The 25,075-nt window shown below is 37.7% G+C and overlaps 2 protein-coding genes across 12 annotated transcripts; one reads left to right on the forward strand and one right to left on the reverse strand.

The window, feature by feature from the left end:
- Positions 1-1,405: 1,405 nt before the first annotated feature.
- pld6 (phospholipase D family, member 6) lies at positions 1,406-24,679 on the forward strand. Of its 11 annotated transcripts, none has more exons than XM_077570937.1 (5): positions 1,406-1,513; positions 5,636-5,865; positions 16,145-16,328; positions 16,837-17,066; positions 23,581-24,679. In XM_077570937.1, the coding sequence occupies exons 3-5, from the start codon at positions 16,159-16,161 to the stop codon at positions 23,829-23,831; spliced, it is 651 nt and encodes a 216-aa protein (XP_077427063.1). In that variant the 5' UTR covers positions 1,406-1,513; positions 5,636-5,865; positions 16,145-16,158; the 3' UTR covers positions 23,832-24,679. The 11 variants fall into 11 exon arrangements, with proteins under 11 accessions (XP_077427063.1, XP_077427064.1, XP_077427062.1 ...); XM_077570938.1 differs by having other exon boundaries at positions 16,148-16,328; XM_077570936.1 differs by lacking the exons at positions 1,406-1,513; positions 5,636-5,865 and adding an exon at positions 14,546-14,688.
- Positions 10,798-14,982, reverse strand: LOC144055173 (transcription elongation factor 1 homolog). Its single transcript, XM_077570940.1, has 4 exons — positions 14,874-14,982; positions 14,464-14,599; positions 14,317-14,387; positions 10,798-11,723 (listed from the first exon to the last, which is right to left on the reverse strand). The coding sequence occupies exons 1-4, from the start codon at positions 14,941-14,943 to the stop codon at positions 11,659-11,661; spliced, it is 342 nt and encodes a 113-aa protein (XP_077427066.1). The 5' UTR covers positions 14,944-14,982; the 3' UTR covers positions 10,798-11,658.
- Positions 24,680-25,075: the final 396 nt, after the last annotated feature.

Consider the following 25,075-nt stretch of genomic DNA (forward strand, 5'->3'; position numbering starts at 1 on the left):
ATTCCCCCACATTAATAACATGACTTCTAAAAAGAAAAAAAAAGTTACTTGTTGAAAATGTTGCTCGCAGTGTTCTGTCTACCTTCTAATATGTGCACTTATGCACTAACCAATAAGTGACAATCATGCGACATTAATAAATCATATTGTGGCGGTGGCATCTTTGCATAGGGAAAAAAAAGACTTAATGGGAAAGTGGAAAATAGACGAGCGCTCGTTTATAGCGTTGGAACACATTAAGTTGTGAAAGCTTTGCCATCACGATTCACAAGTCATTAGTGCTTTGCTGTCAATCACAGGGCACATATTAATACTTACAGTGGCTATAAAAAAAAGTCTACACACCCCTGCTCAAATTGTTCAGGGAGGAGCTAGCCTGGGCTTAGCTTGTGTGTTTATACTCTGCTAGATGGCTATTGGAAAGCTCAAGCTAACAAAGAGGCAGTATAAGACAGATTGATATAAAATTTTATTTTATTTTTTTTACCCATTTCCCTCCTCTTTTTTAATAAAAAAATGCATATTGAATGTTGTTCAGTACTTTTTGAATAACTTTTTGGGTTTGAAAAAAAAATTATCCAACGCATTTCAATGGGCATTAATTATTTTTTGCCGCCTGTACCCTATCCCCCATTAATAGGCAATAATAAAAATAAGAAAAATAATTAACTATTCATTCATTCAATAGTAGAGATCAACTGCGCCGTTCATTGAGACGTCTCAGCTCCCTTCTACTCATCAGTTCGTCACTAATATGAGTCGCTCTACATAGAGGATAAAGAATGTATGTACTGTGAGTGCTGTTGTCTCTGTACATGAGTTGCTGCTTTGTATTCAATATGTTGCTTAACTGGTTCTAAAACTACTGTATAGATGCTATTTAACTATAATCTCTGAGCCAATTATTTTTAACGGTATCGTTGTAAAGTGTGTTTGATATATACTGTACATATGGGCGATTGTAGGCATTTTTAGGAGATTGCTATCCGCGGTGGGGCTTGGTCCCTAATTAATAATCAATCCAAACGTGAGCAAGCTTCTGATCACGCATATTATGTTTGAAGATCCTGTTCCTTTAGTTGTTTTCCCCCTCCTTATTAAACCAAGCAGAGGAGGCGAAAGAGGAGGAGCAGAGAGCGAAAAGAGGAGGAGGAGGAGGAGGAGGAGGAAGAGAACTGGAGTGGTCTGTATAGCTGACTTGCATGGGATGCTGATGCTGTTGCATGCTGCCTCCATCCCTCCCTCTCCCTCCGATGTGGCGGGGGGGGGGGGGGGGAGAGGGGGAAAAAAACAAGGAGTGGTTGTGTGATTCCCGCTTAGCGCACGAGACAGAGAGAAACGGCATGAGGGTGGAGGAAGAGGAGGAGGAAGAGGAGGCGGTGGGGTGGGGTGGGGTGGGGTGGAGGGGGGATGCCCTCCGCCCCCAACACACACACACACACACACACACACTCCGGCATGGATCCAATGTGGAACAAACGGAGCGGCTTCTTCTCCGAAGCGGTCGGGAGCGGTAAGTTGAATCTCTTCTTATTTCTACTACTGACACAAGGTGAGGGTTCCCATGGCAACCGGCTGATGAATGACAACAGCATCAGCATCCTTCAAGTGGATTCAGCATGACTGAGACGGTCCACGGGAGGTTCTGGGTGTGCGTCCTGATTGGATGGGAAGCAAAGAGTCGCGCTCCTTAACAGTGGGACCCAGATGGGAAGAATGTAGCAGGGGAGGCAAAAAAAAAAAAAAAACCTGCAATAAATATTTTAAAATGCAAATATTAATGAATAATTGCAACTAAATTATTTATAATGTTTTTATATAAATATATATTTAGACAAGGGATATTCCATTCATTCTTGCCTTACAAAGGCAAAAAAAATGATTAAAAACAACACAAGATGAAAATTCAAATAAAATCTCAACATAAAAGTAGGATCAAAATTTTGATTTATGAAAAAGCAGTGGCTGAATTTTTTTTTTTTCCAGGCCAGATTTAAACATTGCAACCGTTTCAATATAGTATACAGCAATTAAAATAAGTAAATAATCTTCACAGGTCATCATAATGGACAGTAAAGTACAATAAAGGTCTGTGTTTAGCTTGTTACTAAAAAGTTGCCTGATACCATCACATTTTTGTATAAGCATGGTGCCCATTCATAAATACGTATAACGCAAAAAAATATATATTATGACAAATTATGAGTATTTTTCATTCCTGGCTTTTTCATGAATGATTTTTTTTTTCCTGTGTCGTGGGCCGGCTGAAATATTCTAATGGGCCCTAAATGGCCCGTGTGCCATATGTTGCGCACCAAAATGCAGTCATACCGCGTCATCATCATCATCATTATCATTATCATTATAGCAGGCGCCTTTAGTTCCGAGCAATTAAGCAGCAATGCAGCACGCGCGTGTGAAATGTCAGGTGTCCAGTCCCAGTTGATGGACACAACAGGCGTATGGCAGGAGACAGCAATCGTGCTTTAAAGAAAGAAAAAGGAAGAAAAAAAAAGCCCCTCCAGCTGGAGCCAGTTCACTTCCAATCACGTCAGTTCAGGAAACTGATTCCCCCCCGCCGCCGCCGCTCCCTAAATGGCAAAACCAGATGTCGTCCACCCGCCGCGAAATAAAGTTAGCGCAGCAATAAATGAAAGGCTAATCATGAGGATGCGGGATGAGGTCATGTGACGTCAACGTAGGAGTGCACAACCCCCCCGCGCCGACCCAACCCTTCTGCCTGCTCTCCCACAGGAAAGGAAGGCAGATCATGCTTTACTGGAGCCATCAACCGCACGCTTGTCATTCCAGGTGAATTAAGAGAAGGAAGAACTTTATTGAGAAAAGAAGACATCGTTCTTAACTTGGACGTGGATAGTCGGGATAGTTAAATGAAAAATTCTTTAATAATGAGTATGGGAAGATTCTTCACTTTTGATGTATGGGATTGTTTTTCTCTCGAAGTGGCAGTTGGCCCGCTATAAATTGTAAATATTTTTTCATTAAAGATATTTCAAGCCACAAGAATGACACCAACCACTAATAGAATGAATGCTAACATGTACGGGAAACTCCATAGACATACGGGCTAATAATTAGCATCTACAGTATGTGGCGGTGTTGCTACCTTTCAAGCAACAGGTATCCAAACACAAATGGCGCTGAAACTATGGCTGGGGGAGGGGAAAAAGTCTGCTAACTCGATTTAGTCAACCACAAAAATGTCTGCCTTGAAACTATAATTCATTATTTTAAACCATATTTGTGATACCCGTAATAATGTTTGTCCCTGTATGTGTTTCCACACAGACATCAGTCACGTGATAAATATCCATCCGTTTGGGGTTGCTTTAAACTTCAAAGGACAAAAATAAAGCAATAAAACAATTAAATCTGTACTCGGGGAAAAAAAACAACAACAACATAACACAGTTTAAAAAAAAAGCAGATTGTCTTGTTTGTGTGCTCTGACAAGAACAAGGCAGAAGTCTTTCTCGTTAGCACTAAATCTTGTGTAGCACTAAATTAATTTTATTTTTTTTAATGAATGGAAATGCCATTAACTTGTTCCAGCTCTCCCTCAAAAATGAATTTTGTGGTTGTGTTTTTTTTAGTAATACAAAAAGTATTCTATAATATTGTTCTTTAGAAAATCATAGAGTAATAATATAAACAAATACAATGTAAAGAATTAAAAAAAAATTGTGCATAATGATTTAACGCATCAATCTAATTCATTGTCCCACTCCTTCTGGTCTGCCATGGCCACCAGGAGGCAGTATAATAAGAATAGATTTAGTAGGATACTATAACAGCATATTGCATATTATATTATCTTATCTAAACATGCTGCTCCACCATTTGCACTCAAATATGTCTTGATGCTAAAACTGCTATCAATGCTAGGCGCTAGCATGTTGGTCAATTTCTATCAAAAATCATTGGTCAACTGTGTTGGGCTGCTGGTGACATCATCGCTGGCGCAGCCCAAGGCCGTAGCTAATCATTTAGGGTACAGCCAACACCGCTAACCTCCTGTACATGTACAGTCACGGCCTCCACTAAGAGTCGTACATGTCAATTTCCACTTTATGATATCATTTTATATAATGAATATAAGTATGATACAATGCAATACAATAAAGTACAGTGCAGTGCAATACAAAACCATACGCCAGATTATAGCGAACAATATGGGAGCTCTGCTATGGGTTTTACAAAAAAAAAAAATCCACTTTTATTTTATTTTAAATTTTGTTTGCATTTCTGAAGTAAAGTTATGTAAAAGCAGTGATAAATCAACATCAGCCAGTCTTTTTGGTCTACAATGTTGTTTGCAAAACAATTTTCTTACTTTTTCAGGCTCTTTAGGCAGCAAACTTATCAGGTCTGAATCAGGATTAACTCTGGAATAGCAAAATTCCATGACTGGTACATATAAAGGTACTTGTTTGAATGTGCCAATCATGGTTACAATCTGTGTTTTTTTTACAATCTTATCTACAAATAATGTGTCTTTCTTCATTTACAGCACAGTATATTTTTCAGCCTCCACTAGATAGGAGAATGTGTGGTTTCCCCTGACAGCCATAAATTATTATTATCATTATTATTGCTATCATCTCCCCTTAATTTATGGGTTTTAAAATCTTTCATTTCATGCAATGGACTAAATAGTCCATCTTCTTTCTGGGCATGTGCAAACGTTTAATAAAAGCAGATAATAATAATAAAAAAAAGACGGTGGTGTATTTTTTAGGGGGCTGGAACATTTTAATGTCATTTTGGTTCAGTTCAATTGGAAATTTAGATTTTACAAGTAAATTAAGATTCCAGCTTGTTCACGTAACAGTCCGCTAGCTTAATGCTAATGCTAAATAGCAACTATGCTGCGGTGCAGTAACCCTGGAAGAGCTTGATTGCACACAAACAGCGTGTCAACACATGTAGACAGAAAATATGACAACACTCACAGTCATATATTCTTTATCCTCTGCGAAGAATGAATAACATTAGTGGCTTTTATATGTTTTTATACTGCCCCCAGGTGGCACAATTAATGCACTGTTTTTATAAAGTACAATATTATTTTATTTTCCCTAAATGAAATAGATTTAAAGCATTTTTTTGAACGAATGAATGGCAATTCCATTCATTACAATTCAACTTGTATCTTAAGACAACAGCTGGTGAGCAGAGTAAAACTGCGGCAAGGTTAAAGAGGTGAAAGAACGAAAGAAAAAAAATCGGTAATGTTTGTAAACCAGTTTTCCCACCGGGAGCTCTCCTTGGTGCTGATGCAACACCCCGTCAACCGCCCCCCCACTCCCTTCCTTTCCATCCATCCACCGTGTGCTGCTTGATTGACACGTCCTGCTCTCTAATTGGCAAGTGTGTACCGACATTATTCTCCACGGGACGGGCCTGAGACGGGAAAGCCGATGACGGGGGAGAGGTAAGAACATGTTGGGGGGGCACAGCGGCACCTAATTGATCATGGGAGAACACCTCTCAGCCCTCCTTAACTGCAGTACAAAAAGCTTTTGTCACTAAATGCGTATGTTGGCGTAGGGAAAAAAAAGTGTTCACTTAACTTGGTTATTGAACGTTATCCCTTTTTTGTCTTCTCCCATAGGTGCCGTCTCTTTACAACAAAAGCAGCACTACAGAAGAGGATGATGACGATGATGATGACGATGATGATGATGAAGAGGAGGGCCTCTCGTCTCCACTCTCGACCACGGGTATTCTTGGGTTGATAATACAGATGTGGATGTTATTGCTTGAGAATACGCGTAGTCGAGTGGAGGCTTTGTCATCCCAAGGACGTTCGGAGCAAAAAAAAAAAAAAAAAGGCGCACTCAAGTAAGTTTTGAACATGACGCAATCCCGATCGTCGTCGAACCCGCTCGCTCAAAATGCTGTTGTTGTTTTTTTTTTTGTGTGTGTCGGTTCACCATTCTAGGTTTATGAAGCGTGTCCCTCTTAGCACCTGTAGAGGAAATGAGTTTGCTCGCGTCTTCTGCGAGAGGCGCCGACGGCGACGACCTCCTAACACTAAACTCAACTCCCCGCAGGCGTTATTAGTTCAGGGAGATGAACGCTCCAGTCACACGTTCATTACAAACCTGCGACTACTCAGTCACTCGTGCCCTGCAGGGGGGGGGGAGAGAGGGAGGGAGAGAGAGAGGGAGGGAGAGAGAGAGGGAGAGATGGAGAGAGAGAGAGGGAGAGAGAGATAAGGGGGAGAGAGAGAGGGAGAGATGGAGAGAGAGAGAGAGGGAGAGAGAGAGAAGGAGGGAGAGAGAGAGAGAGAGAGAGGCTGGAGAGAGAGAGGGAGAGATGGAGAGAGGGAGAGAGAGAGAAGGAGGGAGAGAGAGAGAGAGAGAGACTATATAATCGTATTACTGGATTTGCAGCTCCAATGGCCTCATTCAGCCTGAATTGAGTAGGATTTTGCACAAAAACGACACACATTTAGTGGAGAAATCGTTTTTTTTTTTTTTAGGTTACTTCAAAGGGAGATGTATATTTGGATATTATGGAAGCGTTTTGCATTCATTTGGGGGGGGGGGGGCTGTTGTGTTTGATTGACTGAGTGATTTCAGTTAAAAAAAATGTTTTATGTTTTTTTTTTTTTATCAATTTTTTGAATATTTTTTTCTGTCAAATATATAAAACATAGAAAAATATATTTGAGAAAACAGAAAAGAAAATATTCTGATGAACAGGGGGAAAAAATAATTCCCATGCAAAAACAGAGAAAATAATGGGAAAAAAATATTCTGGAAAACAGACAAAAATATTCTGAAAAGGTGGAGGAAATTCCATAAAACAAAGACACAGAAACTACAAATAATTCAAAAATCAAAATTTTTGGGAGGAAACAGAAACTAAAAAAAAATATTTTTTTATTTTTATTTTTAGTCTTTGAGTAATCAGCAATACAAAGTCCTTTTGTCTTTTAATTTCATTTTAAGGCGGTGCTAGTTTTTACACCAATAAGACAAATGAGGATGCATCTTGGTTTACCGTTCATGCTACACGCGGGTGAGTAATCTCACTACATTTCCACTTCATTCTACTCGACAGTAATTATCGATTTGATTTTCAACACAAACATTTATGGGGGCAGGTGCTCAAACCCCAAAAACGGGCACCCGTCCTCAGAATTATTTGAACTTGTTGTCATCACAATCAACACAGTTAGTAAACCTATTTTAAAAAGGAAGTAAAGGGTTGCTACTGTAGATATAAAAAGTCTACACACCCATATATATAATAATTACTCAGCATATCAAAACAAATTGGGGGTGAATTGATGACAGAGGTATTTATTTATTTATTTATTTATTTAAAATAGTAATGGCTCCAGGCAAATGGCAGTTTTTTTTTTTGTCCGGGGGCAAAAGTGCTGGTGTTTTAGCATCCCAAGCGTTTTATTTGTGCACGCGCCTGCTAACATGGCAGTTAAAAGTTAAAATGTTGCTTTAAATTGTCTGTACAGGTAATAAAGGTTTTTATATGGTGACAATTTGATCCGGGATTATTTCCATCGCCATTATTTCCCATGGGGGGGGGGGGGGGTGTTTATGAATCCAAATAAATCAGAAGTTGAGACAGAGAAAGGCTTGTAACTGGTGATGAGCAGCTTGAAAATGAATGAATTTAGTTGAAGTTTGTACCAGAACATTATTGTAATTAGTGGAAGATTTCTACTTTTTAAGGTCACTTGAAACATTACGAATACTTGTAAATACCATTAACCATTCCCGCTATAGCCTGCAGTTAATAAAAGTTTTATGATGGCAACAGTTTAATCGTGGCTTATTTCCATTATTTCCTGCAGGGAAATGTTTATAAATTGCAATAAATCAGAGGTTGACCAGCATCCCAAATGCACTTTAGAGGCTCCACTGTAGAAATATTGGTTCACTTTCCTACTGAATTTGGATTACAACGCAAAGATATGCTTAAAATTAGATGGGTTATTTGAGGTTCGAATCTCAGGCCCTCAGGCGGAATCAGTTTTAGATTTAGATTTGATGATACAATATTAAAGCTGCTCAATGCAGGCAATTGAATTTAGAGTGAGAGTATAAGAGATTAACCAGGGCCATGTTTAAAAAAATGATGGGTTATTTGAGGTTCGAATCTCAGGGCCTCAGGTGGAATCAGTTTTAGATTTAGATTTAGATTTGATGATACAATATTAAAGCTGCTCAATGCAGGAAATTGAATTTAGAGTGAGAGTGAGAGTATAAGAGATCAACCAGGGCCATGTTTAAAAAAAAAGCCCCCCAGTGTTTTAAACAGATTTGTGAATAATGATGAAACTTAGCTATATTCTAATGCTAATTACAACAAAAGGGAAACAGATAGAAATATACTTTTTTTTTTTTCTTTTTTTTTATGAAAGTAGACTCTAATTTTTCTTTTGGTGTTTTGGTAGGTTCTATATTTTTATTGCAAAATAACACAATATTCTGTGGGCCTTGCAAAAACCAGTAAATTAAAATCCAGTAAAATGTGTTTCAGTGAAAATGGCTAGGAGTGAATGAGTTAAAACAATGAAAATTAACTTTAAATAACTCAATTAAAAGCAAAAATAACCTTCATTTTTCATCTCAGCTAATTACAAATACTTCATATGTAAAAAAAAAAAAAAAAAAGAAATAATACTAAAACTAAATGAAGCATAAAAAACTCATTTAAAAAAACCAAAACAAACTGAATTTAAGTCAAAATGAAAAATCCAAAACTACAATTGTCTTTAGGTGTGATTTTGAGTGTCGTTAGCCACCATATGCCCAGTTTATTGACCAGCGACCAATCCAGGGTGCACCACGGCTCTCACTTCCTCCAGTTTACCCTAATGAGCACAAGCACTATAGGAAATGGTTCGATGAAACTACTTCTTCATACCTAGAGGGTTGTTGCATATGTGGATGAAGGCCACGTAAGAATCGCCACACATTAGCCAAAATCCAAGCGCTCCACATGCCAATAGGGAAATAAAGCATCGACTTTACGTCGCTGTTACTATTTTTAGCCGCAATGATGGATGTTTATGTCTTTTATCGATCAAGCGGAGCTGCGGGTCGCCGGGCATGCTGATTAATCAGGAGGCCGCCACCCTATTGGAAGAAGACATTTGAGCTCCATTAGCATTGTTGCTAAGAGATATAAACGAGCGGGCGTTTTTTGGCTGCGCATTCAGCAATATATTAGCATCTGTGCGCGTGATAAATGGCGCTCATATCACTTTAATGTTGCATGAGTTTTAACCACTGCGTGAGCACCGCGCGCGTTCCGTCGCAGCAGAATGCAATTAAGGATTTTAATGACAATTTCCATCCGTCGTGTAAACTTGTTGATTGGGCAGAGCTGTGGGCACACTTTTGTTTGGATTTGCGTGTGTGTGTGTGTGCGCGCTAAGCAACAAAATGACTATTGTGAGCACAGCTCCAGGTGCCTAGCAACCACATTGCTGTTTCCTTGGCAACAGTTGCCTCGCAGTCACTGTGTGGGTGATTGGCAGACTTGACAAGGTACACGGGGTGACCTCTGACCCCACGTGCTGAATGAGAGAGGAGAAAGAGCAATAGGGGGGCAGGGCGGGCACGCACACACACACACACACACACACACGCGCACACGTGCGCGCGTGCGCACACACAGAGGGGAGGAGAGGCTAAGTGATAATCATTCTCCATTGTAATCGTCCTCCAGCATGTTTCATAAGGTGTCGTCAATAGTGCTCCAGCTGGGCTCTGTCATCAAACACAACACACACACAAACACACGGGCGACCACTCCACATCTCATTTATTGTCACAGGCTACTTCTGTTGCCCGTCTGTGTACTGCGGTCATGAATGGAAAATGGGATGGAGTCGAAATGGTTTTGTAGTTGGAATTACCAGGAACATTTTAGATTTGTAGTCCTGTTGATTGCAATACGTTCCGGGCTGGGTGGCGGGGCTGTTTTTTTGTTCATTAAATCAGTACTGTAAAAATAAAACAAAAACAAAGAGCATCCTAGCTATTTCTTAGTACTATTTCAATTTGTATAAATTACACATTGCTACCTTGAGATTATTTTCGCTTTGATGTGCAAGAGCAGACTTGAGAACCAAGCGCTAAATGGTAGCAGTGAATTCAACTCACTTTGACTAGTAGTGAACAATTCATCTATTAAGAAGCTTCTTAAAAGCTATTTAATGCCACTCACAGTTTAAGTGTACTGTCAAACTAATCACAAAACAAAGACAAATCGCCTACACCATGTGTATTTATAGCAACTCACTACGTCCACGTACAGTCAGTTAGCCTTTCATTCCGCTAGCTTAATGCTAACGCTAAATAGCGTCTATGTTGTGGTGCTAGGACCCTTCAAATGGCATGAACATTGGCACTTATTTAATAGTACTGGACCTAAAAACGATGTCAGCATTAAAGTTAAGAAGAAATAAAAAGGAAACAGATTTAATGAAGCCCTTTTTTCGGTCCAAAATGTGTGAACTTGATGACGTCAACATGAGACTGACATTTTTTTTCAAGGCTTAAGCTTGGGTCTCTTGACAGGATATAAATCTCATTTATTATTCCTAAAACAGACCCGCATGAGAGAAACTGAACGTATTTATTTTGAATATATATATATATATATATATATATTTGTAATAACAGCATAAGAAAAAACTTTTTTTTTCACATTTTAAAAACACAGAAAAAATATGTCAATACTTTGTAAATAAACCTGTAATAAAAACAAAGAAAACAGCCAACATTTGTTTGATACATTTATTCTTATTTCTTCTAGTTTGAAAATCATCCATGTCATACAGAGTGAGCAGCTTTTCCACACACCATGTTTTAGTTGCATAGAAAACCAACACACACACACACACACACACACGTTTGCTAAAACCATTGTATTGTATATATTTAGTGACTTGATCCCCCAGTGTGATGATCTGATGCGGTGTCACTTTTACGAGGATGACGAGAGCAGTGGCTCATAATTATTTACTGGACATGATGTTTGGCCGTGGGTTAGTGTATCAATTATCGTCAAGCATAGATTGTTGCATTTCAGCATGAAGATAATTAATATTCAGTTTTGGATAAAAAAACAACAACATTATTTTCAATATGTCCGTCCATCCAATTTTTATAGCATTTGTCATCATCGGGGTCAAAGGTGAGCTGGTTCAGCTAACTTTGGGAGCGAGGCCACTCTGGACTGGTCGCCAGCCAATCACACCTATTTACAATTGTTGAATGACTCTAAAATGTTTTTAGAATGTCGGAGGAAGCCGAAGGAGAATGTGAGAGTCGAATGCCGATCCTCACAACTGTCAAGCAGACGTGCGACGCGCTAGCTCACCCGTGCTTGCCCAATATGTTCACCCATATAATGAAATTGAATTTCCTATTGGAGCTCCCAATTGTGCAGGTGTTCCTAATGAAGTGGTCATCCAGTGAGGTTTCTGTTCCACATCTCAGCATTGAATTCTGGCAGGCATTTTTTTTTTCAAATAAATTTCCACTTGAAGTAAAGCAAAAAAACATTTTCAAATAAAAGCTGGGGAGGGGGTGGAGGGGCGGGTGACCAATGCCTTAAAAAAAAAAAATTGCTCCTCCTCCTCAGGGGCTATTGATTGGCCGATTCACAAGCATCTATCCAATCACTATACACGTCGACTGGCTCTGACAGATCTGGAGAAGAAAGGGTTAAGGAGAAAGTCTTTGTTGCAGGATATTATTTGCGTCACAAATGAAACAATCTTTGGAAATCAATAGGGGGGGGGGGGGGCTAGTGGTGCTGAAAGAGCATTGGGCGATCAATAATCACATCATGATTAGACAACAATTCAAATATAATAGACTTACGGGAATTATGTTAGAAGTACAAGAAAAAGAAGTGAGATGTAATGCATATTTAAGAATAGTTGTAATAATAATTGTAATAGTAATAATAGTCGGTTACAAGAGCAAATATATTATAAAATGTTTGTTTTTTTAGTCATCGTTTGATGAGAAAAAGCAGATTTTTTTTTTTAACTCTTTCACTGCCATGGACGTTAAAAGACGTCAAGTAAAAACCTACGGAGGGCCGCCGACGTTAAAAGACGTCATCCATTTTTTTTCCCGTATATATTAAAATATTCGTTTCACAAAAAGCTCTTTTTCTCCGCTTTTTGTTTCAAAACAGAGCATTTCGGTGAAACTAACCATTTTCTATTGTTGATTACTGAAGAACGGAATAAGGTAGAAACAAACTTTTTTTTTCTGATGAAAGATGAGAGTTCAATCTTTCATTTGGTAGTATGTGTGTTTCCATAGACCAAACACAACATTTTCTGTGGACCTTGAAAGATCAGTCAAAATGCTTAAATCGGCTGGCACTGGCGACGTCCCGTTTCGGAAAACGTCTGGCAGTGAAAGAGTTAACAGTAAGTCATAAAAGCGTGACGATTTTTTGGTAACTTCATGAGAATTAAGTTGAATGTGTAATTTTACAAAAGTTGCTCATAATGCCGAGACAAAAACGTAAATAAAATCAAATCATAGAAGTAGTGAATGAGTAAATCATAATACAAGTTTGAAAGAAAAAGTTCAGACAAATTAAATAAAGGTGCCTTTTTTAGAGAAGTTATTATTTTAGGGATTTTAAGGATAAATATGTCTAAATAAGAATACATTTAAATATTACAATAATGAAGTCGTATCGCATGACGAAGAGTTGAATCCTGATTTTTGCAATTCAAAATCTTATGAACATAGTTACAATTTCACGAGAAAAAAAGTGGTAATTTTCAGAGCAGTAATTTGTAACGGCGACATCACTTTTGTGAGATTCTATGAGAAAGTCGCAGTTGCAATCTTAAGAAATGTATATTAATTTACGGAAAAAATTGTCGAGTTTGCCTTTGAAACACAATTTCAGACACAAAATTACCAATCATTTTAAGAAAAAAAGTTGTAATTTTATGAGGAAAAAAAAGTTTTTTATTTTTTTTTAGAATGGAATTTAAAATAAGGCCGTAATATTATGAAACTAAAATGGCAATATTACGAGACGGAAGTCGTTGCAATTTTACCATTATAAACTTTTCAATTATGGGTAATAAAATTAGCATTTTATAAATTAAGGGTGTATGAATGAAGTCATAATATTTGAGAGCGATAAATGTACCGCTAAAAAGAAGAAGAGAAAAAAAAGCACTGACATCAGCGTATCACCACTGTGGCTTTTTTCCAACATACCCAACTTTGTCACCCTCAATAAAAAAGTGTCACTGAAACACTTATGAACAACTCGTGACTTTTAAGTCTTTTGTTGACATTCTGACCAAGAATTTCACACACGGATTCATTCCTTTTTCCAGCTTTGCGTCAGCCGCTACACTTTGCCATCCCTCGACGCCGAGCGCGCCATAGCGTCAATAACCTCCGATGCTACATCGGCTGTCTGAGCACGTAGGAGCGAGGCGCCAAAAGCTCAATTAGGAGCGGTACAAAGACCAAAAAAAGCGCAGCAAGTTATGATGTGCCAATAAATCAGCGGTTAAACACCGGGGCCAGAAGATTACGCTGAAAGCTTCCAGTAAATGGACGCTGTGGTTAAGCTAATGGAAGCGTCCCAAGCTTGTCGTTAAGAAACAGAACAGGACACAATCTACGCGTGCGGATTCTAATGGAACACAGTGCAATACAATGCATTTAATATTTTTGCAAGCCATGTGAAAATTCTGCAGCATTTTAAAATGGAAACTGCTCTTAAATGCAGGAAAATTAAAAACTTAAGAAATATTCAATGAATCTGTATTGCGCATGAGTGAAATACAAACCTATAGCTAAATAAATGTTTGAAAATGAACAGTCCTAAAATATTAAATATAAATCAACAAATGTACTGTACTGTCATTAAAAAAAAGGATCATTATGGATGCAACATTTACCAAGTTTGTAAACATTTACAAGCCTTCCCGTTAAACATACAGAATTAACTGGTGTTGGGCTGAAACCTGTTTAAATCTCTCTCTCTCTTTTCTACTGGGTGTTATTGTTATTATTAGAACAAATTATTGACCAATGTTGAAAATGGCTTGCTCTCTCATTACGAACGATTGAACAAGCATGCCATTTTTTGGAGTCTCCTGAGAAAAGTGATGATTTCGGAGGTAACAAGGATTTCACCGAACACGGGTCATATTTTTGGAAAATGGGCAGACTCCACACAGGAAGGCAAGACTCAAAACCAGAATCTCTGTAGGGAGAGAAAAATGCAAATAATGGAGAAGGATACAAGTAATAGGCGTTTGGAATTCCTCCAAACAGACTGTACACGATATTATTCCAGTATTTCTGGTTCTCTCCCTGTCGTTGGGGTAAAAGAGACGTTAGTAGCAAGTACATAAAATGAACAATACATTTATAAATAGCGGATACTGACATTTTGACGTCACATGACTTCTCGTGGTTGCAGAAGGGGCAGGTAAACTGAGTGTCCAGATCCCCGGTCATCTTCTTCTTAGGAGGGGGTTTTCGTTTGGACTTTCGGCGACCCATCGTTCGAAAATATTGTGTCGCTGTTTTAGAACACACGAGATAAATTATAGCAATGAGCGACTAGGACAAAATACATTCCGATTACACTATCGATGCCCCAAACTTTCTGGTAAGTAAACAAGCTAACACTGGCATGTTTGTTGTTGATTCCCCATAGAACAATTATGTCCAATAAATGGCACACATACAAGTAACGATTGTGATCTTATCGTCGATTATGAATCAAAGAGAATGCGTGGACAGAAAGGAGATTTAAAACAACCTATATGGAGTTTACAGTTAGCTTTTGTTTACCTTTCCTTGGAGAAACACACGTTGCGTTACAGAGGAAATCAACTTCCGCAAGACCCGGCATTGACAGCATTTGCGGTTAAATGATTGGACGATGTCAAGTCAGTCCACGGCCATTCATTGGTTCACATACACGTCCGTCACGTCGATTAGCAGTGACGAAGAACGGGCTGGTGCTGCCCGCGCGATGATGTCAGAAGCTACAGGTCTGCTAAACTACACCGTTGCTCAGGTTGTAAACTACCTACATATTAGTCAGCGCGGACACTTTAACGACTAAATGTACGTACTATTCAAGAATAAATAATATATAACTTTTATATTTCTGCCGCTCAAGTCACGTGCAAGGTGAGCCGAAGTTGACACGACACCTAGCTAAAACACGTTAGCTCACATAAAACGTTCATTTAATTTACTTAGAAAATGTCTAAATGTTGTCCTATGACATGACTTTAATGTCAAACACTTGGATGATGACACCACTCAACAATTGTTATCCTAGCTGGCGAGGCAGTAGATGCTGTTTGTTTATGTAGAACTTATCAGAACTAATCAATAATTTGTTTCACTCATTGATAGTATGTCATTCGTGCTCATAGTTTCATGTTTAGTTTCATTGTTTCAGTTCAAATTTTCATGAATTAAACTTTTCACAAACTCGTAAAATACTAATGGTGCATCATTAGGCCATGATACACATTTTAGCAATATAGTATATTTATCATACAGGATAATATTTCTTCATATGATAGCAATGTATTTACAAATCTGCAGAGAAAAAATATCTGGTGTTAATTTGAAGGGTGGCCTTTGCACAAATATGTATTTAAACAAATATTTTACAAAATATATGATTTTGTTTTGGTAGTCATTTCCCGCACATATGTTGCTACCTAAGTGGAAAAAAACAATTAGCTTATATATTATATAAGTGCTGGGGATGTGTGTGTGTGAATATTTTTAGTTTTGTTTTTTGTCGATTTTGATTTGCAATATTCTGCACTGCATAACAGCAACACTTTTATGCTTAATTGTCACTTTTGATTTAAAAATCGACTGCTTGGCCAGGTCATTCATATTGGAAGTTTAAAAAAAAATGAAACTAAACCAGAGGAAGTTAAAAAATATGTATGTAAAAAAAAAAAAAAAAAATCTTTTCAGGATTTATTCTGTCAATTGGACAACAATTAGTAATTATTTGGAGCATGTTGTCTATCCATGTGAAGGCTTTTTTAAAAAGTACAGTAATGTGAGCAATCATTGTCTTGTTACAGCAGCAGTGTCAGTGATGTGGACAGTGAAGGTGGTGGGCCTCGGAGTGGTGGCCCTCTCCCTTAGTGTGGAGCTGCTATGGCGGCTCGTGCGTCGCCTCAAACCGCCGACAACTCTGAACGAGGTCCTCTTCTTTCCCTCAGAGGTGGCCTGCATGGAGCACATCTTCTCTCCCGCTTCCCCCAAGTGAGGACTCTTTGTGAGCGAGCTTTGTGTTCAGCAGGCCTTTTGTCTTTTAATGAACGCGTTTTGCAGCACAAGTACGTCTTTTCAGCTGGCGCGACGTCCTTGAGGAATCGAAGTGACGATAGGCAAATTAGAAAGAAATCTGCCGTCAACTGAGTCTTGCAATTGTTTGGCTTGCTCTGCGTGACAGCAACTTACATGGATGTAACCTTGGTTGGTGCATTCTTATAATGTCACAGCTTTTTTGTTGTCTTAGCTACAGCAGGGGTGGGAAACCTACAATCCTGTTTGGTTCTGCCGTCATGCAAATAAACTAATAAATATTTTAAAAAAATCTGAGAAAAAAAAATATTACTAGGAACTGAAGACCTTGTTGATAAAATCAAACTTGCTCCTGGAGCTCATTTAAATACAACAATGTCAAATAGAGGATGATGTAGATAAATTAGAAACGGAAGCTGTCATGTAGAATAAATAACAAACGGTTGCTATTTTTGTGTGCTTTCAGCTCTCATAGCTGCCCATTGCCTCATGGTGTAGAGACGTCCTTGACCCGTCTTCTCCGCTTCCTCCTGTCAGCTTCCTCCTCTCTGGACTTGTGTTTGTTTTCTTTTTCCAACATGGACCTGAGCAGGGCTGTTCTGTACTTGCATAGAAAGAAGATAGCAATCAGGGTGCTGGTGGACAAAGAATACTCTGTCATAACTGGCTCTCAGGTTGGAGCCCTCCGCAAGGCAGGTAAGTGAATTCATTGCATGTGAATTTTAAAGATTATTTAGTTATTACATCACAAAGTCTACTAAATCTCTCTGGTGAAATATTTTTTTTTGACAACAAAAAGGAAGTAAATGTAACCTAAAGTTATGAAACCCCATTCAAAGTTTGTTGAATAAAACAGAGCATCTCATCCCATCCAAGTGCTGAAAGATTACGACAGTATGAGAAAGTGATTTTATTTTTTTTTTAAACAAAGGTAACATTCTGTCTATGCTATATTGACACATTTGTGCCTAATCATTAAACAAATATTGGCATAAGTATGAGGAAAGAAACTTGCTATGTCACCGCGTGCTGTGACCCTGCAAACAAATTAAATGATGATGGGATCGATATCCTTTTCCAACTTTGTTCGGTACTGCCTGTTGGACGAAACGGTTTTCGAGTAAGTGAACCAAAACCGTACCGGTGCTGTGTAATGTCACATTGACAATGTGTCACAAACACAAAAGAAGCCCCCGAGGTTTCATGCATTTTCAACATAAACTGTAGAGTTACACACTCAACTCAACTTAACTTTATTTATAAGGCACTTTAAAACTAGCATTGCTGTACACAAAGTGCCGTACATGGAACATAACTCAGTCATGCAGTAAAGATAAGTAAACAAGAACAACAAAGCAAACATTACAAATAAAAAATAATCTGACTGTCATCCGCATAGCAGTGAAAAGAAACCCCATGTTTTCTTAGGCTAGAGCCCAAGGGCAGTAAGTACAATGAGAACAGTACGGGTCCCAAAATAGAACCTTGTGGAACACCATGTGACACCCAATGCTAACACAGAACGTTCTGTCAGCAAAGTAAGATCTAAACCACTCAAGAGCATCCTTCACATTTTTTGCAAATATTGAATCTTTTTATGGGACAGTGAAGAAATGACACTTTGACAAAATGCAAAGTAGTCATTGTACAGCTTATATAGCATTGTAAATTTATTGTTTCCTTAAAATAACTTATAATGCAGTCATTATAGCCTAGTGGAAGTCAAGCCCCCCCCCCACACACACAATTTTTTTCTTATTGACAATAATATGTTTTATGCAGCTCCATTAATGTAAATACAGTATTCTGGTTAATATTGCGAATATGAGTTAACCCATTAAAGCCGGGAGCCAGAAAAGTCATTTTGTTTTGATCAATTCTTGGATGAAATGCATCGGAATATACTCGAGAGGGTGACGTGGGCCTTGTAGCACGTCCTGGAATTCTATTTGAGCATTAATGGCTTATGCAGATTTGCGGGGGTTGTGAAATAAATGGCGCGATTGACGACGGCGCGGGAGGACTTCGGAAACCAGTGTAACCAGTCGACAGCGGCGTATTGTTGAGAAATATGTTTGTAGACAATTCGGATGTTGAAAATGTCAACGGCTTTGTAACGGAATGGACGACGAATATATACCACTCGATTCCCTGTTGTTATCACAACTATGCGCTCCAGTGTTGAAGGTAAATATACACGCAAACGCAACATATGTTTGTTGATTTTTATTTTTTTTTTATATTGAAGGTTTATAGTAATAAACATATGTTTGTATGAATACCACAGGTGTAATCTATGAAATGTTTTTGGAATTATGTTTCTATCTGCTTCAGGAGCTGAGATAGCTTTTTTTTTTTTTTTTTTTAACTCATTCACTGCCATTGACGACTATAGACGTCATAGATAAAACATTTTAACTTTCTATTAGTTTAACATTTTTTTCCACTTTTGTTAACAAGAGTATGAAAACCTAGAATTTTTTGGGGGTATGTTTAGAACATATAAAAGTAAGTAATGCGATTAATTACGATTACAAATTTTAAACACCTGACACCCCTAAATTGTAATTTTATTTTATTTTTTTAAATAAATAAAACAATTGTAATTATTTTTTTCAAATTTTTAAGAATCTTTTTTTTTTAAGAAAAGATGATTAAAAAATTTGGGGTGTGAGGCCATTTTTAATCGTAATTAATCGCATCACTTCACTAGTTAACTCACGATTAATCACAAAATTGATATCTTTTCTAATACAATAAAAAAAATCTAGGTTTTCATACTCTTGCTCACAAAAGTGGGAACAATTTTAAACTAATAGAAATTGTCAAAATAAATTTTTGACGTCTATAGCCGTCAATGGCAGTGAATGAGTTAATATATAAATATATATATATATATTTATTTATTTTTTAATTTTTTTTGATTGTTGAATTTCTAGGAAAATGTTTTGGGGGTGGTGACTCAAAAGTCACCCTTAGGTTTTAGAGACATGTTTTGCCAGGCGCTTTAGGCCTTCATGGGTCATTGGCCGCTATGTCCTTGTCAGTTGACAACAAGAAACAAAATGGCCGCCTTCTGATATTGCTAAAAACTGCAAGATATTGCCGCTTAATTCATATTCCACAGGCACAATATTAATCCGAATGCCACGTTTACACTAGTGTGGGTGTATTGTAGAACATATCGTAAATAACATTTTTGGGTTGACTTGCCCTTTAAATAAATGAAATGAAATGAAGAACTGATTTTGCGGAGCTGCCGGCAGAGTTTTGCGGAAATGACTCGCAGTCCTTCTCAATGGAAGGCGCTCGCTCACTCCGTTCTTGGACGAGCAGCATCAATGCCAAGAAGTCTTTCCCCGGTAGTTGTTCAGTGGTGAATAGAGGGATGACAGCAGCTGTCTGACCTAATGGACTCTCACACTGTGAAAGGCTTTGTGTGCCCCGTCTCCCTCTCGCTATCTCCCTTTTCTCTTTCAGCCTTCCGCATTTGCTAAATTGCCGCTGCTGTGTATTGTTAAGTAAGGTTTAAGTAAGTAAGAAATTGGCAACGCGGACGGCAGATTTCATTAGGCCAAGTGTTTGAGAGTGTGTGTGTGTTTGTGAGGATGTTGAGCACTTCAATCCAGCCGTTGTGTCTCGTCTTTGTCCCGCATGGTGCTTTCATGCTTAAGTGGCTGAATCAGTGACACGAGCACATACGGGGCGAACCGTCAATCCATTTCTGCTCCTCTAGTAACCTCTAAGAGCTCGTGTATCATTCATTCTTCTCATTTTTCATTGACAAACTGAAGTCAAAATATATCTTTTTTTAAATGACAAATTATATTGTTGAATTTGTAAAAGGTTCAAATTAATTTTGCTCGATGTGAAAACTGGATATGATTCATTTGAAAACGTAGCCTATATACTCGCTAGAAGTCTGTTGTATGGATACACAAATTTATTACTAAGCGAATTGAAGAGCATTTAAAGATTAATGACTGCCCCTTATTTGGAAAGCTTGTACTGGGGGAATTGCAGCCGCAACGCAGCAGACATGTCCACGTCAAAATTTAGCGTTAATAAATGTCATAATTATGCATATATTTGTGGAGACTGAGGTCAAGTTGTATTTTATCATTTTAAAAAATGCAGAATTTCACAAGTTACTTCATGTTAAAGATGAGATGGCTCTTAATATCAAAAGAAAAATGCACTGAGCTGTCACCAATGTGTTACAAATGCAATAATGCCATCTAGTGGCGGAAAAATGACCTCAACACAAATCAATATCAGGCTTGTTTTTTTTTTTACAGTACATCTTTTTAACTAATTCAATTCTATGAATTATTATGAAATTACTGTATCAATGACTAAAAGATGCAGCCATATTTCTATTAGGTTACCATTTTTTCCCACTCAAATGTTAAAAAAGAGTATCAATTTTTTTTTATTGTACATTAAGAACAGGTATAAAATTAGCGATTAATTGTGCGTTAACTATTGATGGCTCTTAATATGAAAAGAAAAATGCACTGGGCTGTCACCAATGTGTTACAAATGCAATTATGCCATCTAGTGGCAGAAAAATTACCTCAACACAAATCAATATCAGGCTCGTTTTTTTTTTACAGTACATCTTTTTAACTAATTCAATTTTATGAATTATTATGAAATTACTGTATCAATGACTAAAAGATGCAGCCACATTTCTATTAGGTTACCATTTTTTCCCACTCAAATGTTAAAAAAGAGTATAATTTTTGTTTTTATTGTACATTAAGAACAGGTATAAAATTAGCGATTAATTGTGCGTTAACTATTGATGGCTCTTAATATGAAAAGAAAAAGGCACTGAGCTGTCACCAATGTCTTACAAATGCAATTATGCCATCTAGTGGCGGAAAAATGATCTCAACACAAATCAATATCAGACTCGTTTTTTTTTTTACAGTACATCTTTTTAACTAATTCAATTTTATGAAATTACTGTATCAATGACTAAAAGATGCAGCCATATTTCTATTAGTTTACTATTTTTCCCCACTTTTATGTTAAACAAGAGAGGGAAAAAAATATTTTATTGCACATTTAGAACAGGTATAAAATTAGCGATTTATAAATTGGAGAATATCCTGCAAGACCCTTGATGTCACAGAAACACTAGTGGGCAATGGCACTCAAATTCAGGCTGACGTACATTTATAAACGATTGATTTGTTTAAAGTGGGAGAAAATGCGAACATATAATATTTTTTACTGCAGTTTTGGTCAAGGTGCAAGTGAGAGTGCATATCTAAAGCACCTCTTCAGGGTCAAGTAGCAGATTGTTGAGACAAGAGCCTGCTGCAATTTCCAATGTTATCTTAATATTTTTGTTTGATGAATCACACAGAAAGTGACTCAACATTTGGGGGAGCAGAGGAACAGCGGAAATCAACAAAGTACTCCAGAAACACTCATGAACCCTGTGAAAAGCAACCATTCACGCAGACCATATGTAATAGTCACTTGCCAATATACACTGCAGTGAGTGCAGTATGATCACAATGACACTTACATAAATCCCTGATCGGCCTGATCCGAGCGGACTCGCTGTTGGCCTTCATCCAGCGTAATAAATAGTTGTATTTCAGCCTCTCTTTGGCCAGACGAGTTGAGCGGGCCGCATACGCCGTCTCGCAAACACAGCCAGACTCGCTGCAGACGACCTGCAAGCCAACGTTTTATCTGATTGCTTTTCCCGCAATGCACTCTTGTGGCGATATTTCTCTTTTTGTAAGGCCGGAGGTTCTGTTTTACATTTTCATGGAGATGTCGAGCACTATACGACGTGTGTTAATCCTTTACTGAACAAGCTGGTGTCGACCTGCCCGGTAGTACCGTTTTATTCCTCAAGAGGCAGTACACTGTCACAATAGGGAATAAAAAGAAGCGGCTTGGTATTAACAAGGAGATCTGGCATCCGTCAACATGTGTCTGTTATACAAAACACATATTGATATTGATTCCAATATGCCAGCTCCTAGTACGTAGTGTACTGTACAATGTCGTAAATATTTTCAATAACCTTTTGTACAAAATGCTCAGTAACTGCTCTCTTTGTTTAGATTACTAAAGCAGTAAATAGATCAATTATATTATGCTTGATAAAATCATACACTTATAACATTGTCTATTATTATTATTATTTTTAATTATTATTGTTATTATTATTGTTATTATTATTATTATTATTATTATTATTGTTGTTATTATTATTATTATTATTATTTTATTTTATTTTTTTGTCACAATGCACATGTGTTACTCAGACATACGGATATACTGTACCAGAGGCTAATTTCTCAGTATGGCAGGATTATTAGTTGCTCTTCACAGAGGATAAAAACTATATGCCCGTGAGTCTACGCACTACTGCAAAGTTTGTATTCAGACATGGTTGCTTTAAAGGTAACAAAAAAAAACAACAGCACCTAGATGATTTGTTAGTGGTGGATAAGTGTCCGTTTCAAATGCATAATGTGTAACGGTAATTGTTTTTGCTAGCTTTTCCGTTAAGTAACCTTCAGCTGAGAGCTTAAAGCCTCTTATTTGAAGAAAATTTACTAATAATTATCAGGGATGTCCTAATCAATTTTTTTTGCATCCGAGTCTTTTGTTTTAAGTATCAGATGATACTGAGTCCTGATTGGATAACTTGGAAATGCATTAAAAAAAAAAGCGCACACATCCAAATTGTTTCAAATTAATATAAACGCATACATGTATATGTATAGCCTATGTGTATTGCTTTTTGTAATACTCTTAAAATAATGAAAAAAAAATTAACTCTAAATTTGATGTTTCTCATATCTTACTGTTCTTTTTCCATAATATGCCCGCTGCTGGTTGAACCAAGTTTTGCCACCCTTTCTAATTCATGATGTAGCGACAAATCTCAATATTGATTTCACTTTCCTAATGCTGCATGATCAACCACTGATCAAAAATGAACTAAAAGTATAAAATACGAATTGCAAGTTCATTCCGATGACCCTCAAACTGTAGCTTTGTTGTCCTGGAAGTTGAGTCTCAGTCAAATGAGTTGCGCATGTTATCAGGATCAATATCACCATTTCACTTTCTTTTTCCAACTTTGTTCTACATGATTGTTTCCAGAGCAGAGCAGTTCATCCATAATGCATTGAAATTCTGTCACCCCCCCCCCCCCCCTCTTCCTCCACAGGGATCTGCGTGCGCAACGTGGGCCGCTATGTGCACATGCATCACAAGTTCGTCCTGGTGGACGGCCGACGCCTCATCACAGGCTCCCTCAACTGGACGCTGGCGGCGGTGCAGTCCAACGCCGAGAATGTCCTGGTCACCGAGGAGCCGCGTCTGGTCCAACCCTTCGTCAGAGAGTTCCAACGGTTATGGGCGGACAACGATCCGTCTCAGAATGGACTGAAAAGTGACCAAAAATGTGGCCTGAGATAGCCAGGGAGAAAAAACAAAAAACTTCTAGTTTGTTTTGAGTTTGAAAAGATTACCTTTAACAGGAATGATGGTGACACTGTGAACATTTTGATTTTTCTTCTATATTTTAATATGTTAGTTTTCCCAGTTTTGATCTAGCTAACAACACACGAGATTGACGGAAGACCGATGATGTCACGTCACCACGTCCAGTCAGTTTGCTCTGACGTCATCCCTTGACACTCACGGGCCAGAAGCTGCTTTGGTTATGCTGTGATGTCGACCAACTTTAGACACCAAACAAAGTGAAAGTTTGGCTTTACTTAATGTCATTATTTCACATGGTTTTATACGGTTACATTTTGTTAGGTTAATTAAAAAAAAAATGTTTTTTTTAAGTATATATTTTTAGGTGTATGTTAAATTAGCAAAAAAATTAAACATTATGTAAAGTTAGATCAACCTAATTTGTCATTAAACTTTTAAAAAGATACTTATGTGGATGACCAAAATTAAGTAAAGTCAAAACATTTATTTTTGAGTGGTATTTTTTTATTTATTTTTTTACTTTGCATCAGTATAGTTTAATTAGTACTGCAAAATCCTCCCCAACCCTATTGAAGCTAGGCGGAATAGAAAATGTTGGATAGATCCTCACTCTGTTTTATTTGACAAAATAGTATTTGTGTGAGAAAATATCCTGTTTTATGTACCACATGTTGGTGGAGCTAAGTCCCTCTTTTTTTTTTATTATTATGATTATTATTATTTTTTTTTACAACATTTTAGCTCGGTGGGAGTTGGCATTGTGTTGTAAGAGCTGCTTTTCCAGGGAATTGTTGAAATCATTAAAAAATGACTTATTAAGACTGAGTGTTTATGTTTATTGTGTTTTATGGGCAGTCTCAGTGCCAATTAAATCCAAATTTTTTTCAGCATGTCACCTACACAGCTGTCATTTCTCTCTCTCGCTCTCTCTCTCTCTCTCTCTCTCTCTCTAATGCTCTTTTAGCTCAATTTAGATTCCCAAGAAGGCCTCACAGCAGCAATACTAGAAGTGTTATCAGCACTCAAACAAACAGTGCATTGAACATGATCTGCTTTGGAAATGCTTCAAATGCTTGCATGACTACTTGCTCCAGTGTTTTAACATCTTTACTCGAGTTATGTGTGCTAAATGACAATGTCAAACATAAGGAAATCAGCTGCCGCGTTGCATAACGGACCGATTTAACTGAGCGGGTCATGAGTTTACATGCGCAAAG

This window comes from Vanacampus margaritifer, chromosome 7 (assembly GCF_051991255.1).
Source record: "Vanacampus margaritifer isolate UIUO_Vmar chromosome 7, RoL_Vmar_1.0, whole genome shotgun sequence".
Taxonomy (NCBI): domain Eukaryota; kingdom Metazoa; phylum Chordata; class Actinopteri; order Syngnathiformes; family Syngnathidae; genus Vanacampus; species Vanacampus margaritifer.

Coding starts and splice junctions, on each gene's coding strand:
- pld6 (XM_077570928.1), top strand. CDS start 14,965: ATGTCAAGTCAGTCCACGGCCATTCATTGGTTCACATACACGTCCGTC. Junction 16,329..16,836: donor TTCTCTCCCGCTTCCCCCAA/GTGAGGACTCTT, acceptor GTGTGCTTTCAG/CTCTCATAGCTGCCCATTGC. Junction 17,067..23,580: donor TGGAGCCCTCCGCAAGGCAG/GTAAGTGAATTC, acceptor CTTCCTCCACAG/GGATCTGCGTGCGCAACGTG.
- LOC144055173 (XM_077570940.1), bottom strand. CDS start 14,943: ATGCTGTCAATGCCGGGTCTTGCGGAAGTTGATTTCCTCTGTAACGCA. Junction 14,600..14,873: donor GTGTGTTTCTCCAAGGAAAG/GTAAACAAAAGC, acceptor GTTCTAAAACAG/CGACACAATATTTTCGAACG. Junction 11,724..14,316: donor ATTCCAAACGCCTATTACTT/GTATCCTTCTCC, acceptor TTTCTTCTCCAG/ATCTGTCAGAGCCAGTCGAC.